This window comes from Pipra filicauda, unplaced genomic scaffold, assembly GCF_003945595.2.
Source record: "Pipra filicauda isolate LSUMZ 115617 unplaced genomic scaffold, ASM394559v2 scaffold204_size1372650_pilon, whole genome shotgun sequence".
Classification (NCBI taxonomy): Eukaryota; Metazoa; Chordata; class Aves; order Passeriformes; family Pipridae; genus Pipra; species Pipra filicauda.
This window is the reverse complement of record NW_024104315.1, coordinates 30,180-49,021: the sequence shown is the minus strand read 5'-3', so window position 1 is coordinate 49,021 and position 18,842 is coordinate 30,180. Positions and strand designations below refer to the sequence as shown.

The window sequence follows — 18,842 nt, the reverse complement described above, 5'->3', positions numbered from 1 at the left end:
CTTCCAAGGTGGGACAGCTGCCTGAACCTGGTCAGGCTTTCATGGGAAGCTTCCAAAGCTCTCCCTCTCACCCATCTGCAGTCTTCATTGCAGAAGGTGGGAATACTCTTCTGGGAAAAGATCTCAAGAAGTGCTGTCATGAGCTGCTGCTCCCAAACGTTCCCACCCAGCCTTGTCCTCGGAGACCTCTGGGCAGTCGCTGCTCTTGCCTTGGCTGAAGCTCCACCAGCAAATATTTAGCACAGGGTCTTGAGAAAATTTAGGCAAGATTGCAAAGTTTTGGGAAGTCACAGTCAGGAGAACAGAGAGGATTTTCCATGATAACTGTGCCAGACACTTCCAACCCTTCGGGACTGCAGTGCCAACGTGCAGAGGGCTAAGGAACAGCATTCCCTGTAATTCCTGTTAGTATGGTATGGAAATGCTGGAATGTATGCACAGACTCATGGATTTCCTGCCATGTGTGCTGGCCAGGACATGACTATGGGGGGAGTATTTGTATTTCTAATAAATGCATTTAGTTTTGATGACTGAGGCCGTGCAGCAGCCGCTCTTTATAGAATCTTTATAGCAGCAACACTTATTTGCAGTTAATGCATTGGAAGGAAGGTGATGTCACCTGCTGTTGCATCAGAACAAGTAATATTCAGGTCAGCAGGGAAAGGCAGACTTGATGTAAGCCTCATACTGAGTATTTTCAGCTTTTAACTGAAAAGTTAAAGAAAAAAGGGGGTTTTGGCATCATCTTTGCAAATCAGGGGGTCAGAGAGCTGCACAGCAATTACAGGCCACCACCAGCACCTGAATATCTCTGCAGACTCCTGTTATCCCATCTCTGTATCCCTTGTGCTGTCTCGATCCTGTATTTGTGGGATTCATCTGGTCTGACCCAGCACTGCTCCTCCCTTGGCCAAGGGCCAGGAAGCTCCACACTGTTGAGATTTAAACTGCAATCATCAATTAGCTGATAATCACTATTGGGGAAATTATATGTGCAGGGTTTAAGGCAGTACAGTGACTAGAAATGTAGCCATTTATCACGAGTGTAATGGCCTTTTTATGTGCACAAATTTTTAAACACAATTTCATAAAGAGGCTGCCACGCTCCGTGATTTACTGGGGCAGTAAAAATAAAGAAATTGCCCGAAGAGTAGATGATCTCTGCACATCGAAATCCTTGGAGTTAATAGAAACCTCTATTAACTCCAGTGCTTTTAAAACTTTTCCTAGTGGCTGTTTGTTCCACATTTCATTTTCTAGAAGGTGCTGAACCTCCCTTGTTATTGCTTTCCTTATTTCACGAGTTACCTGCAAAAATCCTGAATATTCAAAAGCGAAAAGCAGCAGAGCCATGAAGAGATTTTAATCTTTGGCAGATGGTGTGGAGAGCTGGTTCAGATTCTCCTCTGGCAGTAAATGGGAAAAGAGCCCCCACTCCACGGCTGTTAGGAACAGGCCATGTTTAAAATGAATGGATTAATTGGGCAAGTAATGATGTATAGAACAGCTCTGTGCTGGCACGGGAACACTTGTGAATTTACTGCAGAAATTCAACCAAGCCTTAGCATCTCTTTTATGTTCACAGGGGTGATGGGAGAGTATGAGCCAAAAATAGAAGTGCAGTTCCCAGAAACGGTTCCATCTGCCAAAGGAACAACGGTGAAACTGGAGTGCTTTGCCTTGGGGAAGTAAGTTTGATCCATTATTATTATTATTATTCCTCCAGCTTCTCACTCTCGTAGCCCTGTGTTGTGGAGTTCGCAGCAGTTCCTAATGATTCACTTCCCTCAGCAGGAGTTACTTACTGCCAGTTTTCATATCCCACAGAGGGCTTTGGGAGCAGCAGCTCAGCTCACCAAAAATATAAATTCTCGAGGAAGAGAGATGGAACTTAATCTGGAAAGATGTCTTTGGGCATCTCCTGTGTTGAGGTCTCATATAACACTTCAAAAACATCTTGGGTTTCATGAGTAAACACTGACAACACTTTCAAAATGTTTGGACTGTGAGGAAAATGATCATAGAATCATGGAATGGGTTGGGTTGGAAGGGGTTTTAAGGATCATCCCATTCCACCCCCTGCCATGGGCAGGGACACCTTCCACTAGCCCAGGTTGCTCCAAGCCCTGTCCAGCCTGGCCTTGGACACTTCCAGGGATGGGGCAGCCACAGCTTCCCTGGGCAACCTGTGCCAGGGCCTCACCACCCTAAAATGACTGTATTGTCACAGCAGAACTGCATCAAAAGCAGCATTTTAATAATATAAAATCTCCTGGTTTTAAGGCTCTGTGAGCAATACTTTATTGGTAAATGTATCTATATTTATGTTATATATAACCTAGCCATAATAAAATAGTCCCAAGTCCTGTGCCAGAGCCTTCACACTGGCCACAGCTTCATCATCCTCAAACGTGAGACAGAGTTAAGTTGACAGGAGCTTTTCCTTCAAGCTTTATTTTGCTTTATTTTCCTTATTTAGCCCAGTTCCTACAATCAGCTGGAGGAGGGCAGATGGGAAACAGATCCCCAGGAAGGCCAGGAGGCACAGATCGAGCGGACTCCTCGAAATCCCAAATTTTCAGCAGGAAGACGCTGGACTCTACGAATGTGTGGCTGAAAACGTGAGAGGGAAGAACGTGGCACGAGGACAGCTGACATTTTATGGTGAGCAGGCTGCTTGCTTTCAGGGGGGTCATTGCATCCAGTAAATGTTTTGTGAGGATGTAATTCTGTGAGGGGATTTTTTAAAAGGCCTTCCTTTTCAAATGGCACATCTCGAGAAGGGTGTAATTTGAAATAAAACCTGTCTAAATGGTGCATATTAATTGAGAGTCAGAGCAGTTGGAAGGAAAACATAAAATACTGGGAGGACATTGGCATGGTAACAGGCTGAAAACACTTGGAAAAGGCTCATTTGCCTTCTCCTGGCTGGGAGGGGAAGGCAGGTATTCTGTGGGAGCATCCTCGTGGTTACAGCTTGGGATTTATTATGGATGTGTTACCCCAGCTTGTGTGAATAAATGTTAATTGCTTATAACCAATTAAGGACTCCTTTCAAGAGGGATCACTGATTGCACAGCCTGGAGAGATGGGATTTAACCCTGTCAGAGCCACCAGAGCCTTCTCCACTCAAAGGCTTTTTACACCTGCTCTTCTCTCCCTGAAATCAGAGGTTTTGAGCCAAGCATAGTAAAAATGTGCAATATCAGCTTCATAGGCCCCTGTGTTAAGTACAAGATGAATTGGTACCACTGATCCTGCTGCAAGTGTCTGTCCATCCCCAAATTCCTGCTGGAAACAGCCCCATCTTGCAAAGCAAATGAAAGGTGTGGATTTACCTGTGTAGAGGTGAGTGAGAGTCCCAGGGAGGGGGGTTAGAGGTCCCAGCGGGCTCTTGGTTTGATACCAAGTTTCTGTTTGAGATGTTTTGGAGGGGAGAAGCTGCAGGTTCAACCCTTACACACAGAGGTGTGCAGAGACCTCTCTGCCACGAGAAATAACCTGGTTTTGTTGCTGCCCTGTCTGATCTTCAGGAGCCCAATGGTGCTGTTCTTTATAGAACACGTGGACAGAAATTCAGTGTTTTCTTCCCAAATGCTCCTGAGGGTCCAGCTCCACTCAGCAGGGAAGGTTGAGTTGAACTCCAGGGATGAGAAGAATTTTTTTTCATTTATAGTAATTTTGCCACACTAAAAAGAAGAGTTTGGGAACGAATCCTCCTGCAAAGATGAACTGAATTTGGTGGGTAATGTAAATTTTTTTTTTAAAAAAGGTGTATATATGGATGTTTTCAAATTGGACGTATTTCTAAAAGACATTTAATTTAGAAATCAGAACTTTGGGGGCTTCCATTTCAAATGAACATTTCTCCTTTTAAAATTGAGTAAAATGGAAAACGAGAAAACATTGAAAAGGAGTTAAAGTGCAAGAACAAAACAAAAATCTTTCATGTTAAGGAGAGAATCTGGAGCTGAATTGAACTGGGTTTAATTTTTTTAATTAAATGATTTAAAGATTCCTTTTCCTGTTCATCAAACGATGTGTGTTTCTCCTGATTTTTCCCATGTGGAGAGTAAATTAAAAGACTCATCACTTGTACAATTTTGCTCAACCCACGGCCAAAGCTGCCTTGTAAAGCAGTAAAAGGAGCCTTTGGAATACTCCCACCATACATATATTAAGTTATAATCTCATTACTGTAATGAATTTCCCAGCCTGGATCCCGTTGCTGGAGGGCTGAGGATCCCACACAAAAGCTGCCACTGTGGCTCGTGCTGCTTTTCACACCCAAGATGCCATTTCAGCAAAGAGGCTCAGGATTTTTTGGGAAGAGGAGTGTCCTCCTCCCTCTGGGATGGTGAGATGTCCCTACATCTGTTCCATGGGAGCAGAGGAGTTCCCAATGGAGAGGTGGCAGCCGGTTGTCTCCATTGGTTACTGGTTTTAAAGATAAATAATTGACAAAAATATCATCCTTGTTGTCTTGAGGATGATGATTTTCCAGTTAAGTACTTCTCTTTCAAGACTAAGTGGTGCTTGGCAACCTATTAGACTGAAAACAGATCTCCTAAAGCAAAAAAACAACTTGCATTCTGTACTCTGGGCTCTGGAGTTCCACATGGCAGCAAAATTTTCTAAGGAGAAAGTAACTTACTGTGAACTTTTTATAGGAATAGTTGAAAAAAGAACATTGTTTTCCCTTAATAAGCTTTTCTTTTTAGATCTGAAAAGTGTAATTTGGTTATTGAAATGCAGCTGTGGTGTTGGCAGAGCTTTCAGGTTGCTTTTGGAGGCTTGGGGTTGATGCCTGGAGTGGGGAAAGCTCTGGAGATGCTGAAAGAGAGCAGGTTTAGGTTGGATGTTGGGAAGAAATTCTTTACAATGAGGCCCTGGCACAGGTTGCCCAGAGAAGCTGTGGCTGCCCCTGGATCCCTGGAAGTGTCCAAGGCCAGGTTGGACGGGGCTTGGAGCAACCTGGGCTGGTGGAAGGTGTCCCTGCCCATGGCTGGGGGTGGGACTGGATGGGCTTTAAGGTCCTCCCAACCCAAACCATTCCATAATTCCATGCAGTTTGGGCAGTCCCAAGTGCCCCCCACGCTCAGTGACGTGCTCTGTCATGACCTGTGTCCCAAAGATCACAGTCTGGCTCTAACAGCACCTCAAACCCAGTTATCAGCCTTTTTGCATTGTATAAAACAAGAAAAATAGAAGAAAAAGTAATTCAGATTTACCTGCTCACTGTAGATAACCCAGCACTGTCAGCTCTTCCCATGCTCCTGGAAGTTGTCAGGGAAGGTTGACTTTTGCTGTATTTCATTCTTGTATCAATGTTTATTTTCTCCTCTGGTAGCATATCAGTGACACTGAAGTTGTTTGACATCCTTGTTGCAGCAGAAAAGGCTAATTAAACATGTGAGATCCGTTCTTCCTCCATTTTCTGTGCTTTGGGCCCCTGCAACAGGCTGTGTTTTATTGCTCTCCAGGAACATTTGTTCCAAGTGCTGCATGTCCCACTTGATGGATAGACCTTCACAATGGCAACATGTTCCTGTTAATGCAATTACAGTCACTTATCCCTGTTTCCTTGACTGATGTGACTCTGAACAACACATCACTTGTTTCCTTGCTGTGCCTCTTGTTCTCTTTCCTATTCCTAACCAGATACCACGTGCCTCAAGTTAATTCCTGAGCGAGGCACGTGGTGTAAATCTCGGGGTGTCCTGTGCGAGGCCAGGAGTTGGACTTGACGATCCTCATGGGTCCTTCCCAACTCAGGATGCTCTGTGATTCTGAATTAACAAATCAAGCTGCAAAATCTCTTCTCTTCCATCCTTTAGCAGCCAGAAATGCACATCCTGCTGCCTTCCTGACTTTGCTTGTTCCATGCAGACCCCGTGCCAGGTAAATCCCTGTGGCTGAGGCAGGTGAGGTGCCCGGTGTCACCACGGCCACGGCACGGGCTGAACCACTGCCTGTGCTCCCAGTGCCTGTTTTCCCACTGAACTCTCCGCTCTCTCTATGTGTTTTGATCCACAGCATTTGGGAAGCACTCCCATTGACCTGATTCTATTTTTAATCTGGCTGCTCATAAATTTTAAATTTGATAACCCTCCACGAGGCTCCGATTTATCCCCCGAGCAGAAAGCAGTGCCAACAGTTGTTTGGTTCTTGGCAGAAGTGCAGTAAACAGATTACCTTAACCAGCTAATTTAAAAAGAAATTACCTTCTCCTTCATAAAAACCAGCGGCAAGGAGATGCTTATTTATTATTGACCTTGTTTCATTCATGGGAAATTTAGATGCTGTTTCAGTCTGATCTTCCAACAGTTGCATCCTAGAGATTGTCCTAAGTGCAGGATAAAGAGGCAACGGGCAGTCTGAGTTCATAAGGTGTTGGTTTGGCTGCTCATCCCTGTGCTCAAAGCCTTTCCTACAACTGATGAGAGCCTCACTGCTCCTCTGCCCCTTCTGGGCATCCATCTTTTCTCCCAGGTAACGAGTGATAGGACAAAAGCAAACAGCTTCAGGGTTGGATATTAGGAAAAACTTCTTCACTGAAGTGGTTAAGCATTGGAACAGGGTGCCCAGGACTGTGGGGGAGTCCCCATCCCTGGAGGGATTTAGAAGCTGTGTAGATGTGGCACTTGGGGACATGGGTTAGTGGTGGCCTGGCAGTGCTGAGTTTGTGGTTGGACTCAATGATATTAGAGAGCTTTTCCAACCTTTATGATTCTGCAGGTTTGCTGATGTGCCTTGGCCAGGTTCTCCCTGCTGACCAGCACCCAAAGTCTCTGTGCCACCACAAGGACACTGCTCTCCTGGACTCTTTTAAAATATGAGCATATTTTTTTATGCAAAGTATGAAACAAGATGGTTGTGCAGGTGTTTAAACCCCTGAGCTCTGCTTCCCTGGATTGACTCTGATGAGTCAATGCAACATCTTCATGTCCCCCTTCCCAACAAAATGCACAGGCTGAATAATGGAAAGAAAAGGAAAAACAGCTGCTGGTTGAGGTGATCCAAATATAAACAGTGGGACTGGGAGTGACAGCACTGGGAGGGGTGGGGACAGGCACTGCAGGGCAGGCTGAGGAGCTGCACCACCACCAGGAATGTTTGTCTGCCAGAATTTTGGCCAAAACCATGCAATTTGTCACTGGCTTTCCAGTCAGATCAGCACTGGAAAATATCCAAGTGGTACTTGGCTCAGATTCAGCCAGCACAGGTGTGGGTGCTGACTCAGCATCATCTCTGTAGCTCCAGGGTGCTCCAGCATCTCTCTCCTGAGCTCCTCCACTCCTCCTTGGAGAGCCAAGGCAAGGAGGGGAAAAAATGCAGTCAGAATGGTTTCCAAAAGTGCCAGTGCAGCAGCATCTGCATTAGGACAGACAGACTTATTTGTCACTAATTACAGTTCTTTGCAGCATTGTGTAAGATATTCAGCACAAGCCATTTAATTGGCTGGACCGCTTTTCACATTAAATACTTCTCAAATCAAAGTCCCACCAGGAATTTATGCAGCTCCTTAATTTTGCAGTGAAAAAAGTCCTCTTTTCATCAGCAAGCCTGTTTTATTTGTGTGAGAGCTGCTTTATGCCACTCCATAAAACAACCTCCAATGTAAATCATATTATGCTCTTCATTATGGTTAGAGGTCTAAAAAGGAAATTTGCATAAGTGAAAATCAGGCAGTTTTATATCTCAGCTCAGTTTAGGTCCCAAATCACAAATAATTTACTGAAAATTCAAAGCCACTTTAAATAAAACGAGTTTCTGGACTGATAAAAATACAAGAAAATTCACATAAATAGGGCAAGTGTATATTATGATTAATTATCATTTACATCACTCCCTAACAAACCCTGTTGCTGCCTGTTACAGAGGTTCCTGTTAGTGCAGGAGGGAATAACTCTTCAGTTTTGAATTATTTGCTGCCCATGGGAAGTCTTGCATCCAGAAAAAGTCTTTGCACAGAGAACAGGTGTATTTCTCCTCCATTTTTCCTTTTCCAAAGGATTGATGGAAACCTACTTACAGAGAAATCCAATTTTTAGGAGATTTAGAAAAAGTGCTCAAATTATTATCATTGTGGCTTGGAAAAATAGCTCCAGAGCAGGAGAAGCAAAAATACAAATAGATATGAGAAATGAAGTGTAGAGCACCCTACACCTTCCTTACACCCCTGAGTAGCTGCAGTGTGGAGTATCAGGGATGAAAAATAACTAAATCTCTGAGGACTGGTCTTAATGAACTGTCCACAGTCATTTGGTGCCTGGGATAAGTGGGGAGAAAGTCATGTAGTGGTACAGAACAGCTCATGGAACAAGAAGTAAATGAGAGGTAAGGACAATTTATTTCTTTTTTATCAGCTAAGTTACTCCTTCGGATTTCTTCTGGTATTTAATATTTTAGTCCCAAGCAGAACTCCCAGACTGCTTCCCTATGGCCAGAGGCAGAAAGGAGACATCCTGCCCAAGTGGCAGGATCTGGAGATCTTTCCAAAGACACAGACAACTGGACATCCTTTGGGTGCAACATCCAAGCAGGTTGGTTTGGTGGAGGATTAGCACAGCTGGAAGTTGTACAGGTTTCAAATTATCCTTAATTAGCAGTAGAGGTCAGGATGAGGGGAAGAGAGAGGAGCAGTGATACTTGGAGGTCTGGTTTCACGTTGCTGTGATCGTTGGGAAGGATAACAAATCAGAGGCCTGAGGGGTTTGTGTCCAGGAGCTGCATCCCCATTTGGAGCAGTGCACGGTCTGCACAAACCTCACACCCTGGCTGCACTCTTTATTTCCAATTACTCCTCTGTTTTTCCCATCTGTTTTTCTTACTTCTCCTGCTTGACTCTCCGGGTCTTTAGACTTTTCTGATCCTAGGCTCAGCCTCAATCTCCTTAGAATAGATATAGTAATGGACAAGTCGTTCAGCCTTTCATGTGCCATTAATGATGAATTACACAGCCTGCACCAGGTCATCAGCTGCTAGAAATTGGCTTAGGAACACCGAGATCAATATACGCCGACCGAGAATTGGATTCTGTGTATGTATTAGCACCTCATTTGCTTGAGTCTTTTGGGTTGTTTTGAACTCACAGATGATTGCAAAGTCCTGCAGGTTGATTTCTGGGGGTTTTTTTCTCCTGTTGCTCCCATAGTTCTGTGGGTTTGTTACCCATTTCTGATGTGATGCATCATCGGTGGCCACCTTGTTTCATTTTTAAAATGTCTTTTAGGACATGATTTCTGGTCCAGGTTTCCAGTGCCTACTTCTGCCTTTCAGTTTATTATAATGAAGGACAGAGACCTTCTGGATTTTTTTGTCTTAGAGAAGGAAGATTATATTTGGGCATTTTTTCATAATCACCTGGTTTAAAATGCCCCACTTTGCACTGGTGAAGACTGGAAGGTGATCAAAGGTAAATGTTTGGGTTTTTTCTAACTGCTGCCATCATTTTTCTTCTATCCCCATGAGTACTAATTCCAGACAGCTCTCATCTCCTAGGACGGGGACATTTTCCTTCAAAGCTGTCCTTACATAAGAGTCGTGCTTCTCTCTAAGCTTTTTCTTTCACTTTATAGATTTAGCATATGAATTTTTCTTGCAACTCAGATGAAATCTTAATCAGCTTCCAGATTTTTCCTCCAGGATGTTTCCAAGGCCAGTAAATACTCCGAATAGGACCAAAATATTTCCAGACCCAAAGGAATTCAGGTCTGGTTGACGCCACTGAAATGATCCCAAGGATTTTTTTTCTCGACCGCTTCTACCAGTCACAAATTAAACCTTGTCATTACTTCAAATAATGTTGCTATATCAGAAGATGTTGTAGTAGTGTGGAGCTGCTTTCCTCCCCTTATTTGAATTATTTTAATTATCATGCTTGAAATCTTGTGCCGCATTTCCATGTCTTGGTACGGTCCCCAATGGGCAGCTGTCAAATTCCATTATATTGTGGCGACTCTCATTTGGTGGCTCAAACATATTTGCTGCTTGAACCAACCCTTGAGTATTCCCCAAGATTAAGTCAGGAGCATGGCTGCTCCTCTCTGCAAGGAACTCTTGAAAGGAGAGGTTGACCTAATTAGAAAAGTGTCCCAAAGAGCAGCAACAACGAGGCTCCCGCGAAACAAAGACTCCGATGCTTTTCACTGAGTTAATTTGTGACCTGTTCTGCTCCTTCTTTAGTTGTCTGCATAAAAAACGGCTTTGGGATTGAAATTCTATTCCATTAAAATAACTGGGGGGGGTGGAGGGTGGCGTGGGACGTGGAGGTTGTGGCTCGTGGGTGCTGTGCCAAGGGGTGACGGGAATTTTTGGGGTGGCATCTTCCAGCACTGCACGTTTCAATCTCAGCCCTGCCAGGGCAGGAGTTCGGATCAGAAACCTGCAAAGTGCCCCCAAAAATGCCTTTTGCTGCCTTGGGTGACAATTTCACTTATTTGGGGAGTCTGCCTGAAATGAGGGTAAATCCTGAATTTTCTTTCCTCCTCACACAGGACTTACCTTTCTTTTTACACTTATGTTATAGCACACACCTTACCTTCCATGGGTTTTCCTGATTCACAGGTGAATTCCAGTTGTTTTGTCTTAACTTTTTGTGCTTTCATATGGATAATTCGTAAAACAGCACTGCAAAAAAAAAAAAAAAAAAAGAGGCAAGTGGATCTGTGTAGGTTTTATAAAGCTCCTCTTACAGTATCATAAGATTCTCTTTAAAATTATGAGTTAGATGCTGTTAGAATAGTAAATATGTAAATTCAGGAGTAATTTGCAAATGTCCTTGAGCCACTGAACCCGTTGCAGTCGCTCAGCGTGTCTCGGCTCGATGGAATTGTTCAAGTTCTTTATCCACATGCCAGAATTGCCTTTCATCTTCCTACATTTAAAGGCTTCCCCTTTCATGTCTCTTTAGATACAGACAATAAACAAGCTTAAAATATTACAGGGGCAGGAGGGGCAGTCAGAGAAATAAACAGTGCTCGCCTCTCCTTTTAAGTACCTCTTTTGCTTGTGCCTTGCCCGTCCCTTGGAGTTCAGATGCTTTGCAAAACCCTCCAGCTTTTTCTGGGCTTCGTAGGTACCGTGAGAAGGTGAAAGGTGTGGGATTAAACAAGTCTGTCCCAGCCTCAGCACAGTTCTCAAAGACATTCAGCTCTCTGAATGTGAATTTCCATCATTACATCATCGCAGACAAACCAGTATTATGGATATAATCACACCAACTTACCACTTGGATATGATATTTTTTCATTTATCCTTGCAGACACATCTCTGGCCCCGGTCTCTATCCAAAGTTGTTACCTTTCTTTGACTAATCTTAATTTTTCCTTTTATCTGATTACATGGGGAAAAGTATTAATCAGGTTCTTGGGGACCTCTACTGGTAATACCTTCCTGCTAAGTCAGGTTTTCTGGTGTCAGAACAGGACAAGTGGTCATTAAAGAAATCTGAACTCACTCTATCTTTTAATGGGACTTTGTGAAAACTGTTGTAGGTCTGTCTAGAAAAATGGGGCTTATGGAGGTAACATGAGAAACTCTGAGGTTTTTTTATGGTCTCCGAAAACATGTGGTAATTTTAGTGGGCTTTGATTTACATGTGGAGCCTGGCTAAATTTAGACTCTATTAAAAAAAAAAAGCCAACAATAACAGTGATAAAAATATGTAAAACTCAATTAAAAATATAATCTCACGAGTGTCTGAAAACTGCAAGTGACAGCTTTCACCACATTTTACCAAAATGTGCCTCCAGTACCTGCTTTTTTAATTTGTAGGTTTGTTCCATGTCATTAATTCAGCTGTTGGGTCCAAAGATTTCTCATACACGTGGAAGATGTTCCATGTGGATATGGCCCTAATCTAAGACAAGACTCAGAGCTTGGACCTGACATAGTCCTTGTAACCACATAGGCCAGGGTTACTGGAATAACCTTAATTTCAGTGCAGAGATAGTTCTAAATTACAAGTTTTGAAGCCTAATTCGTATAGGTCCTGAAGAGGAAAATGTCTTTATTTGAAGGACCAGGGATGTACAAGTGTCATTTATTCCACTGGGGCAGCAGATGAGCTGTTGCTTTGGTTTTGTATAATGATCAGGATTTCTGAATTTTTTTTTTTCATTAAGAGTTTTTACTAAAAATAAAATGAAAGTGGGTTCTGATCTTGCCACCTTCAGAAAGCAGAATTGGACACAGAAAAACACTGTAGCAATTATTAATCACATTATTAAATCCAACATTTAAATGTGCAGGTGAAGAAAGAAATGGCCATTTGCACCCACAGGGCACAGTGTTGGCTCCAAACACAAGGTTTTGTGCTTCTGCTTTGCAGCTCAGCCCAGCTGGATCCAGGAGATCAGTGATGTCCACGCAGCCATAGAGGAACGTGTGTCCTGGGAATGCCGGGCCGGCGGGAGACCCAAGCCCTCGTACCGCTGGCTGAAGGATGGGGAGCCTCTGCTGGCCCAGGTGGGCACCACCAGAGCCCTTCCCTGGGCTCACAGAGTCACAGCTCGGCAGGTTCACCCTCTGATCTCTGGGGTGTTTATTCGTTTTGGGATGAATTGATCTCTGGGTGTTCATTCATTTTGGGGGGGCTCTACAATCACAGAGTGGGTTAGGTTGGAAGGGACCCTCAAGATCATCCAGTGCCACCCCCTGCCCTGGGCAGGGACACCTTCCACTAGCCCAGGTTGCTCCAAGCCCCGTCCAACCTGGCCTTGGACACTTCCAGGGATCCAGGGGCAGCCACAGCTTCTCTGGGCAACCTGTACCAGGGCCTCCCCACCCTCCCAGTAAATCCCCACTCTGGTGAGCAGCTCCAGGAGAGCTGCTGTCAGTGCTGAGTGGGACACACAGCAGCAGAGCTCCTCCCCAAAATGAAGGGTCCAAGGTACAAACTTAAGGGTGGACAGACCCCTGTGAAGCAGAAGGAATGGCTGAATGGGACTGTGGGCCCTCTTGCTAGAAAATGGTCACCCCGGATTGGTGTTTTTAATCTATGATGTTCAGGTGAACTTCACGTGATGATGAAACCTTGGTGTTGCTGCTGGTTTCCAGTGGTGTTCCCACTCCTCCTGCTGAGCTGTGTCCCTGGGCAGGAGCTGTGGAGATGCACCCCCTGCCCAGCTTCAGTCCATGATCCCCCACTATAACCACAAACTAAACCAAGTCCCCACAGCTTTGGTTTCACAGCAGTTCACACTTTTTCCCCTTCACTTACCATGAAAGAACATGGCAGACCAGATTTGATCAAACCCCAACACAGATTGCACAAACATTAAATTTCTGCCCTGCAGCCACGCAGAAAACCAATAGCTCTTTATTTTAATTTTTTTTTTTTAAATGTCAGAACTCCCAGGGAGGGAGGGAACACTTTGCTGTACTTATCAGAATTGATAACATGAGCTCCATATCCTTAGGCTGACAAATGGTAGCCTGGTCTTTTTTGCCACACACTAATTTTACTTGCTTCATGCTGGTCACTGGCAGATGCTCTTGTACTTTAATCATGTTAGAGGCTGATATGAACTAAAGGATCATCACATCATTAACATCTCCATTGTTTTCAGTAAATTTCAGAGGATTTTAAGTATTTCTCTCTGTGCTGGCTAAGATGGCAACCAGTCTTACCAGCCTTCATTGCTGTATATGCTCAAAATGGCCTCAGGTTGTGCCAGGGGAGGGTCAGGTTGGACATCAGGAGGAATTTCTCCCTGGAAAGGGTGGTCAGGCACTGGAAGGGGCTGCCCAGGGAGGTGTCCAAGGAAGGCCTGGCCGTGGCACTCAGTGCTCTGGGCTGGGGGACAGGGTGGTGTTTGGTCAAAGGTTGGGCTCAGTGATCTTGGAGGTCTTTTCCAACCTCAGTGATTCTGTGCTTCTATGAAAATACCATTGTTTTAAATGTTTTTGAGCACTGGGTCTGGCTGTGATGTGCCACTGTGGAACGAAATGCATTTTTCACTTCAAGCTTATCTACTTGAAAGGGATATTAATCTAAATGGTTTGGGTATTAAATCAATGAGAGGTCAAGGGAAAGTCCTCCAATTTAAATTGCATTTACCAACTACTATATTGGTTTTACCATTTAGTCTCTAACCTGACATAAATTTGGCTGGCAGACAAATAGATTGGAACATGCAAATTCTCCCTATTACTGCTACATATTTTTGCCCACCTTGGTGTAAAATCTAGCACAACAACCTCTGGCTTTATGGTCCAAGTAAGGATCTCCTTGTTTACTCTTCAGTCTGCTGTCCTGTTCCCCACAGGGCAGAGTTCAGCTGGAGCAGGGCTCCCTCACCATCACCAACGTCAGCCTGTCGGATGCTGGGATGTATCAGTGTGTGGCAGAGAACAGACATGGCACCATTTTCACCAGTGCAGAGCTGAGTGTCATAGGTAAGTTTGCTTTCCTGAGCCCTGCAAACCTCCCAAACCAGAAAGATCTTCACCAAGCAGGTTTTGCCAGGTTTCAGTATCTGAAGCAGAAGTGCTGCTGGGGATCTTTGGCAAGTTGTTGTGTTTGAGGAAGGCATGAAATGAAAACTGGAGAAAGTGGGTAGATAGAGAACAGATTTTTTTACATCATCCCATACTCTCATATTCCTCCAGGTGACAGAGCATGGAGAGCTGGCAAGTGCATTCAGCCTCTTGCTGGTTAGAAATGTTTATGGAGAAACCAAAGTGTTCAGAGTGGGCTGCAGAGGTGACTCTGCTGAGTAGATGCTGACAAACCTCTCCTGTCTGAATAGACCTTTCACCATTCCAATGGCAACCAAAATGCTCTCCTCCCAAACCTTCCCCAAGAAAAGAGCTTCTGCCCCACCTGTTTTGTGAACAACTGCTCTGCTCCTCCCAGTTAACATCAGGAGAATCGTGTGAATCCAAGTAGCGAAATCCTGCTGGGAGGGAGTAGAGATTCCAGAGCCAGGATCTTCTCAGGGGTGCCCAGTGCCAAGAGAAGGCCCAGTGCCACCATCTGAAACAGGAAATGCCACTTAAACATGGGAAAAGCTTTGCTATGAGGTTGGTTAAACACTAGAACAGGTTGTCCAGAGTCATTCTGGCATCTCTATCCCTGGACATACTCAACATCCAACTGGTCATGGCCCTGGGCAACCTGCTGTAGCTGCTCCTGGTGGAGCAGGGGTGGGATGGGACCATCCCAGAGCTCCCTGCCAGCCCTGGGTGTCCTGCCAGCCTGTAACTCATTCACAAATGTTGTTCATGTACGGGTGGCAGGCCTGGAAAACGCTGTGGCAGCACAGAGATGTAGTTTCAAAGGGTTAAATAGAATTCCTGATGACAAAACAGTGTTGTTTTCAAACCACATGTTCGATAGCAGCAGTCCCTGTTTTATCCTGAAGAACAAAGCACGGGGGTTTTTTTCCCCAGTGTGGCATTTTCAATTATTGGTCATTTTTTATCATCAGTGATAGATGCCTGAGTAGAAAAAAATTCATTTGAAGGATTGGCTGTGTTGCTGTTTGAGAAAAGGACGATAATGCTCAATAAATTAGACATCACAATGCTGAGATTTATTGGACGTGTTAGTGCATGAAAGAAATCGAAATAAACCCACTGATGCTTTTCCTGTCTATTTAAAAGCTGGTAAAAAGGAGGTTTGGGAGGGAGGGAGATGTTCTCAGGAGAGGTTTAGCCCTTGTTGTACCTCGTGTCCATAAGAAAAGCAAAGATCTTGAAGACCTTGAGCTTAGAAACCTGTCAGAGAACTTTTACCTGGACAATTTCTCACTGGGGTTATGCACTCTTGCTTCTGTATGTCACACAAAAAGCACCCAAAAGTTGTGCTGCAGATAAATTTCTGTGGATGTGTGGTTTAACTTGGCATGTTTTGAAAGACAAGCAGCATGTTTGCCTTTTCTCTAGAGCTTTCAAAGGAGGGCAACATTCTGAGCCCTCCCTGAGAAATTTTAGCTTTTAGACAGATCTGAGTGTTCAAATGGTTATTTTAAAAGGTCCTAAAGTTAAGCACTTGAGATGATGAAAGATCACTAATAGCAAGCGAGACTTACAGCTAAATTAAGTGAAAAAAGAGAAATGGAAAATTACAGAGCTTTTCTCAGAGTGATTCTTCTCATTTATTGTTGCCAGTTATATTGCCTGCAGTCCTTAAATAAAAGCAGAATCCTGTTGTGCTGGGCATTGTGAAGTACATATGGCAAGGTGCAGTCAATGTCTTTCAGAATTTTCAGGCTAAATATTTAAAAATAATAAATCAACAGGGTGGGCCTACAGTCAAAAAAAGAAATCATTAAAATCCTCAATTCCGAAAGAAAGTGTGAAGAAATTAAAAGCATTTAAGTGGCAGAGGGAAGCTGTGGTAGTGTCGAGAAGTGAGCCCAGAGTTTCTAAATGTCAGATGACAACGTTTTGAACGTCACAAAATAAACCCCATATTGAGCAACTCCTCTGTCTCACACAGGACCGAGAAAAAAATAGCAAATGACTCACAAAGAAACCCAGACTAAACTGTTCATCACAGAGATGGAAACAACAGGATTATTCAAAAATCTGTTTTGCTCGTAAATTTGGAAGAATCATCTGAGAAATTAGTTCCAGAAGTGATAATGTATTAATAATGGCACATGATATAAATAATAATCCGTCTGGTTCCGAGCGCATCGGTGGGACGCTGCCCTCAGGATGCCTCCTTTAATTCTGAAGTGTTTTACAAACCCACTGCTGTTTTCAGGTGACTCTTCTATAGTCTTTAATACCACACCTGTCTTCCTCTGTGCCAAAGTGAGGTCAGCTGTCTGTGATTTGACGTGGAAGACAAGGCAGCTCAGAGATGAGTGAACTCGGATTCATAAAAGCGGGTATGAGCACTATTGGATCATAAAGCCCGTCCCATTATCAGTGTAGGATTGGGCTTTATTCAACTCCTTGGCAGCAGGAACGATATCCAAAAGGATCGAGGCAGATGAGATGCCCTGAGAACAGTGAATTTGCTGGGGTTTGTCTCCCAGCTGCTGCAGGTGAACTTCAGATCTTGTCTTGGAGCATCGAGAAGGTGCAAAGCGCAGTGATCTAAACTCTCATCTCACAGGGTGCAGCAAAAGAGCAAGTCAAGGATAACATTGGGAGGGATCCAGGGATGGAGCAGGAGGTGCAGGCTGCAGGCATGGAGCTGTCAGAGAGGATGGAGAGAGCTAGAGGGGACTGGGCAGGGATCGCTGCCACTGATCCGTCACAAAGCCGAGCTCCCGACAGTAAAACACAGCGAGCAGGGCAAGAGTTGTTCATAAAACCCCTGAAGCCACCTCACCTGTTTGCTTTGAGCTTTCTGTATTGAAAAAATTAATTGTCCTCCTTGATATAAATAAAACCTTCTGGTCATCTTTGGGGATTTCACTGCCTGAGTCAGTCTGGAGGCAGCTGCCTCAGAGCTCTGCCTGTCATCGGGTCCCATCAAATATGTCATTAAAAAGCCTTTGAGGCAGGATCAGAAGCCAAGGCACCTCCTTGCTCCCTGTCCTGCCTCCCAGCCAGAGTGCAGATTGTCTGCAGGGCTTTGAGGGTTGGTTCAATGGGTATCTGACTGTTTTTCACCAAACAAAAGTGTGCCCTGCAGGGAGTAAAAGAGGTGACTTGAGAATACCTTGTGCCCTGGCACCAACAAGTCTTGCCTTGTTTTGCTTGGTTCAGGACCTGGCTGTGCCAAGGTCTCCCACCTTTACAAAATTAAAATAAATAACCCAATTTATGCAACAATTATGAATAGAAAGCATAAAAATGTCAACTTTTCTGGAAATGTTAACATTTCTGATTATTTGTGGGGGTTCCGTGTTTGTGCCAATTTTCCTGCGTACTGTTGCTTGACAAAAGGATGATCAGGACACAAAAAAGGAAATTCTCCATGCACCCCATGCATGTGTGGTTATTAGGGGTGCTCCCCTCAGTAAAATGTGCATGGTGGGGTTGCTGGTTTCTCAGGTTTTTAGCTAAACATACATTTTTAACCAAGACTTGAAGCTCTCAGGTGTTTGTTTGCCCCCATTGCACATGGTTCACAAAGTCCAATAATTTAGGAATTCTAAGTGAGAAACATCCCTGGAATATTGTAATGTTCCAAAGAGTCTGAATTTGGTTTTTCCAGAGGGAATTCTGATGTGGTTTGTGTTGTTTTTTTTCTTTCAGCCATCGGTCCAGATTTCTCCAAAACACTCCTGAAAAAGTTAACTCTCGTGAAAGTGGGTGGTGAAGTCATCATTGAGTGTAAGCCCAAAGCTTCTCCCAGACCTACTTATTCTTGGAAGAAAGGAAAAGACATCCTGAGAGAAAATGAGAGGTAATGTCTTAAAGTAACCATTTCTTTCATTAACTTGCTCCAACCCAGGGACTTTCAGCAACGAAAGCTGAATTTGTCATTAATAGCTTCACAAAATTGACTTGCAAATACGTGTGGAAACTGTTCAATCGCAAGGAGCTGGTGAGATTCCTATTCCCATTGTGCCCACCCCATCTCTGTGTGCTACTAAAGCATCCCTGCCAAGAAGCTGATAAAGATGCATTCCAAAAAAACAAAATATTTTGCCTCTGCATCGCTCTAAATAGCCATTGTTTAAAAAAAAAGATACCCAGGAGATAAAAGTCTCCACTGCACATTGCACAGCTCTGGTCCGTTACTCCCTGCCCTGCAAATAGGAATTATTTGGGGTCAGTAATTAATTTGGCAGTCCTAAAACCTGACTTGGAGATGGCTTTTGCAGACTGGCCAAGTAATTTTTTTCTTTCTTCCTTCAAAATTCAGAAGGAGAGCATTGGTAGGAAGTTGGAGCCAACCTTTCACGTCCTCATGTGGTGTCACAGTG

The 18,842-nt window shown here is 44.1% G+C and overlaps 1 protein-coding gene across 1 annotated transcript in view; it reads left to right on the top strand.

Annotated features, from left to right (window-relative positions):
- The window catches only part of LOC113999997 (contactin-4-like), a 234,158-nt gene extending 215,835 nt beyond the window's left edge, over positions 1-18,323 (top strand). The window contains exons 9-13 of the mRNA XM_039380823.1: positions 1,586-1,688; positions 2,480-2,664; positions 12,335-12,471; positions 14,274-14,403; positions 18,169-18,323. Of these exons, the coding sequence (XP_039236757.1) occupies positions 1,586-1,688; positions 2,480-2,664; positions 12,335-12,471; positions 14,274-14,403; positions 18,169-18,323 (710 nt within the window). The remainder of the gene's footprint in view (positions 1-1,585; positions 1,689-2,479; positions 2,665-12,334; positions 12,472-14,273; positions 14,404-18,168) is intronic.
- Positions 18,324-18,842: the final 519 nt, after the last annotated feature.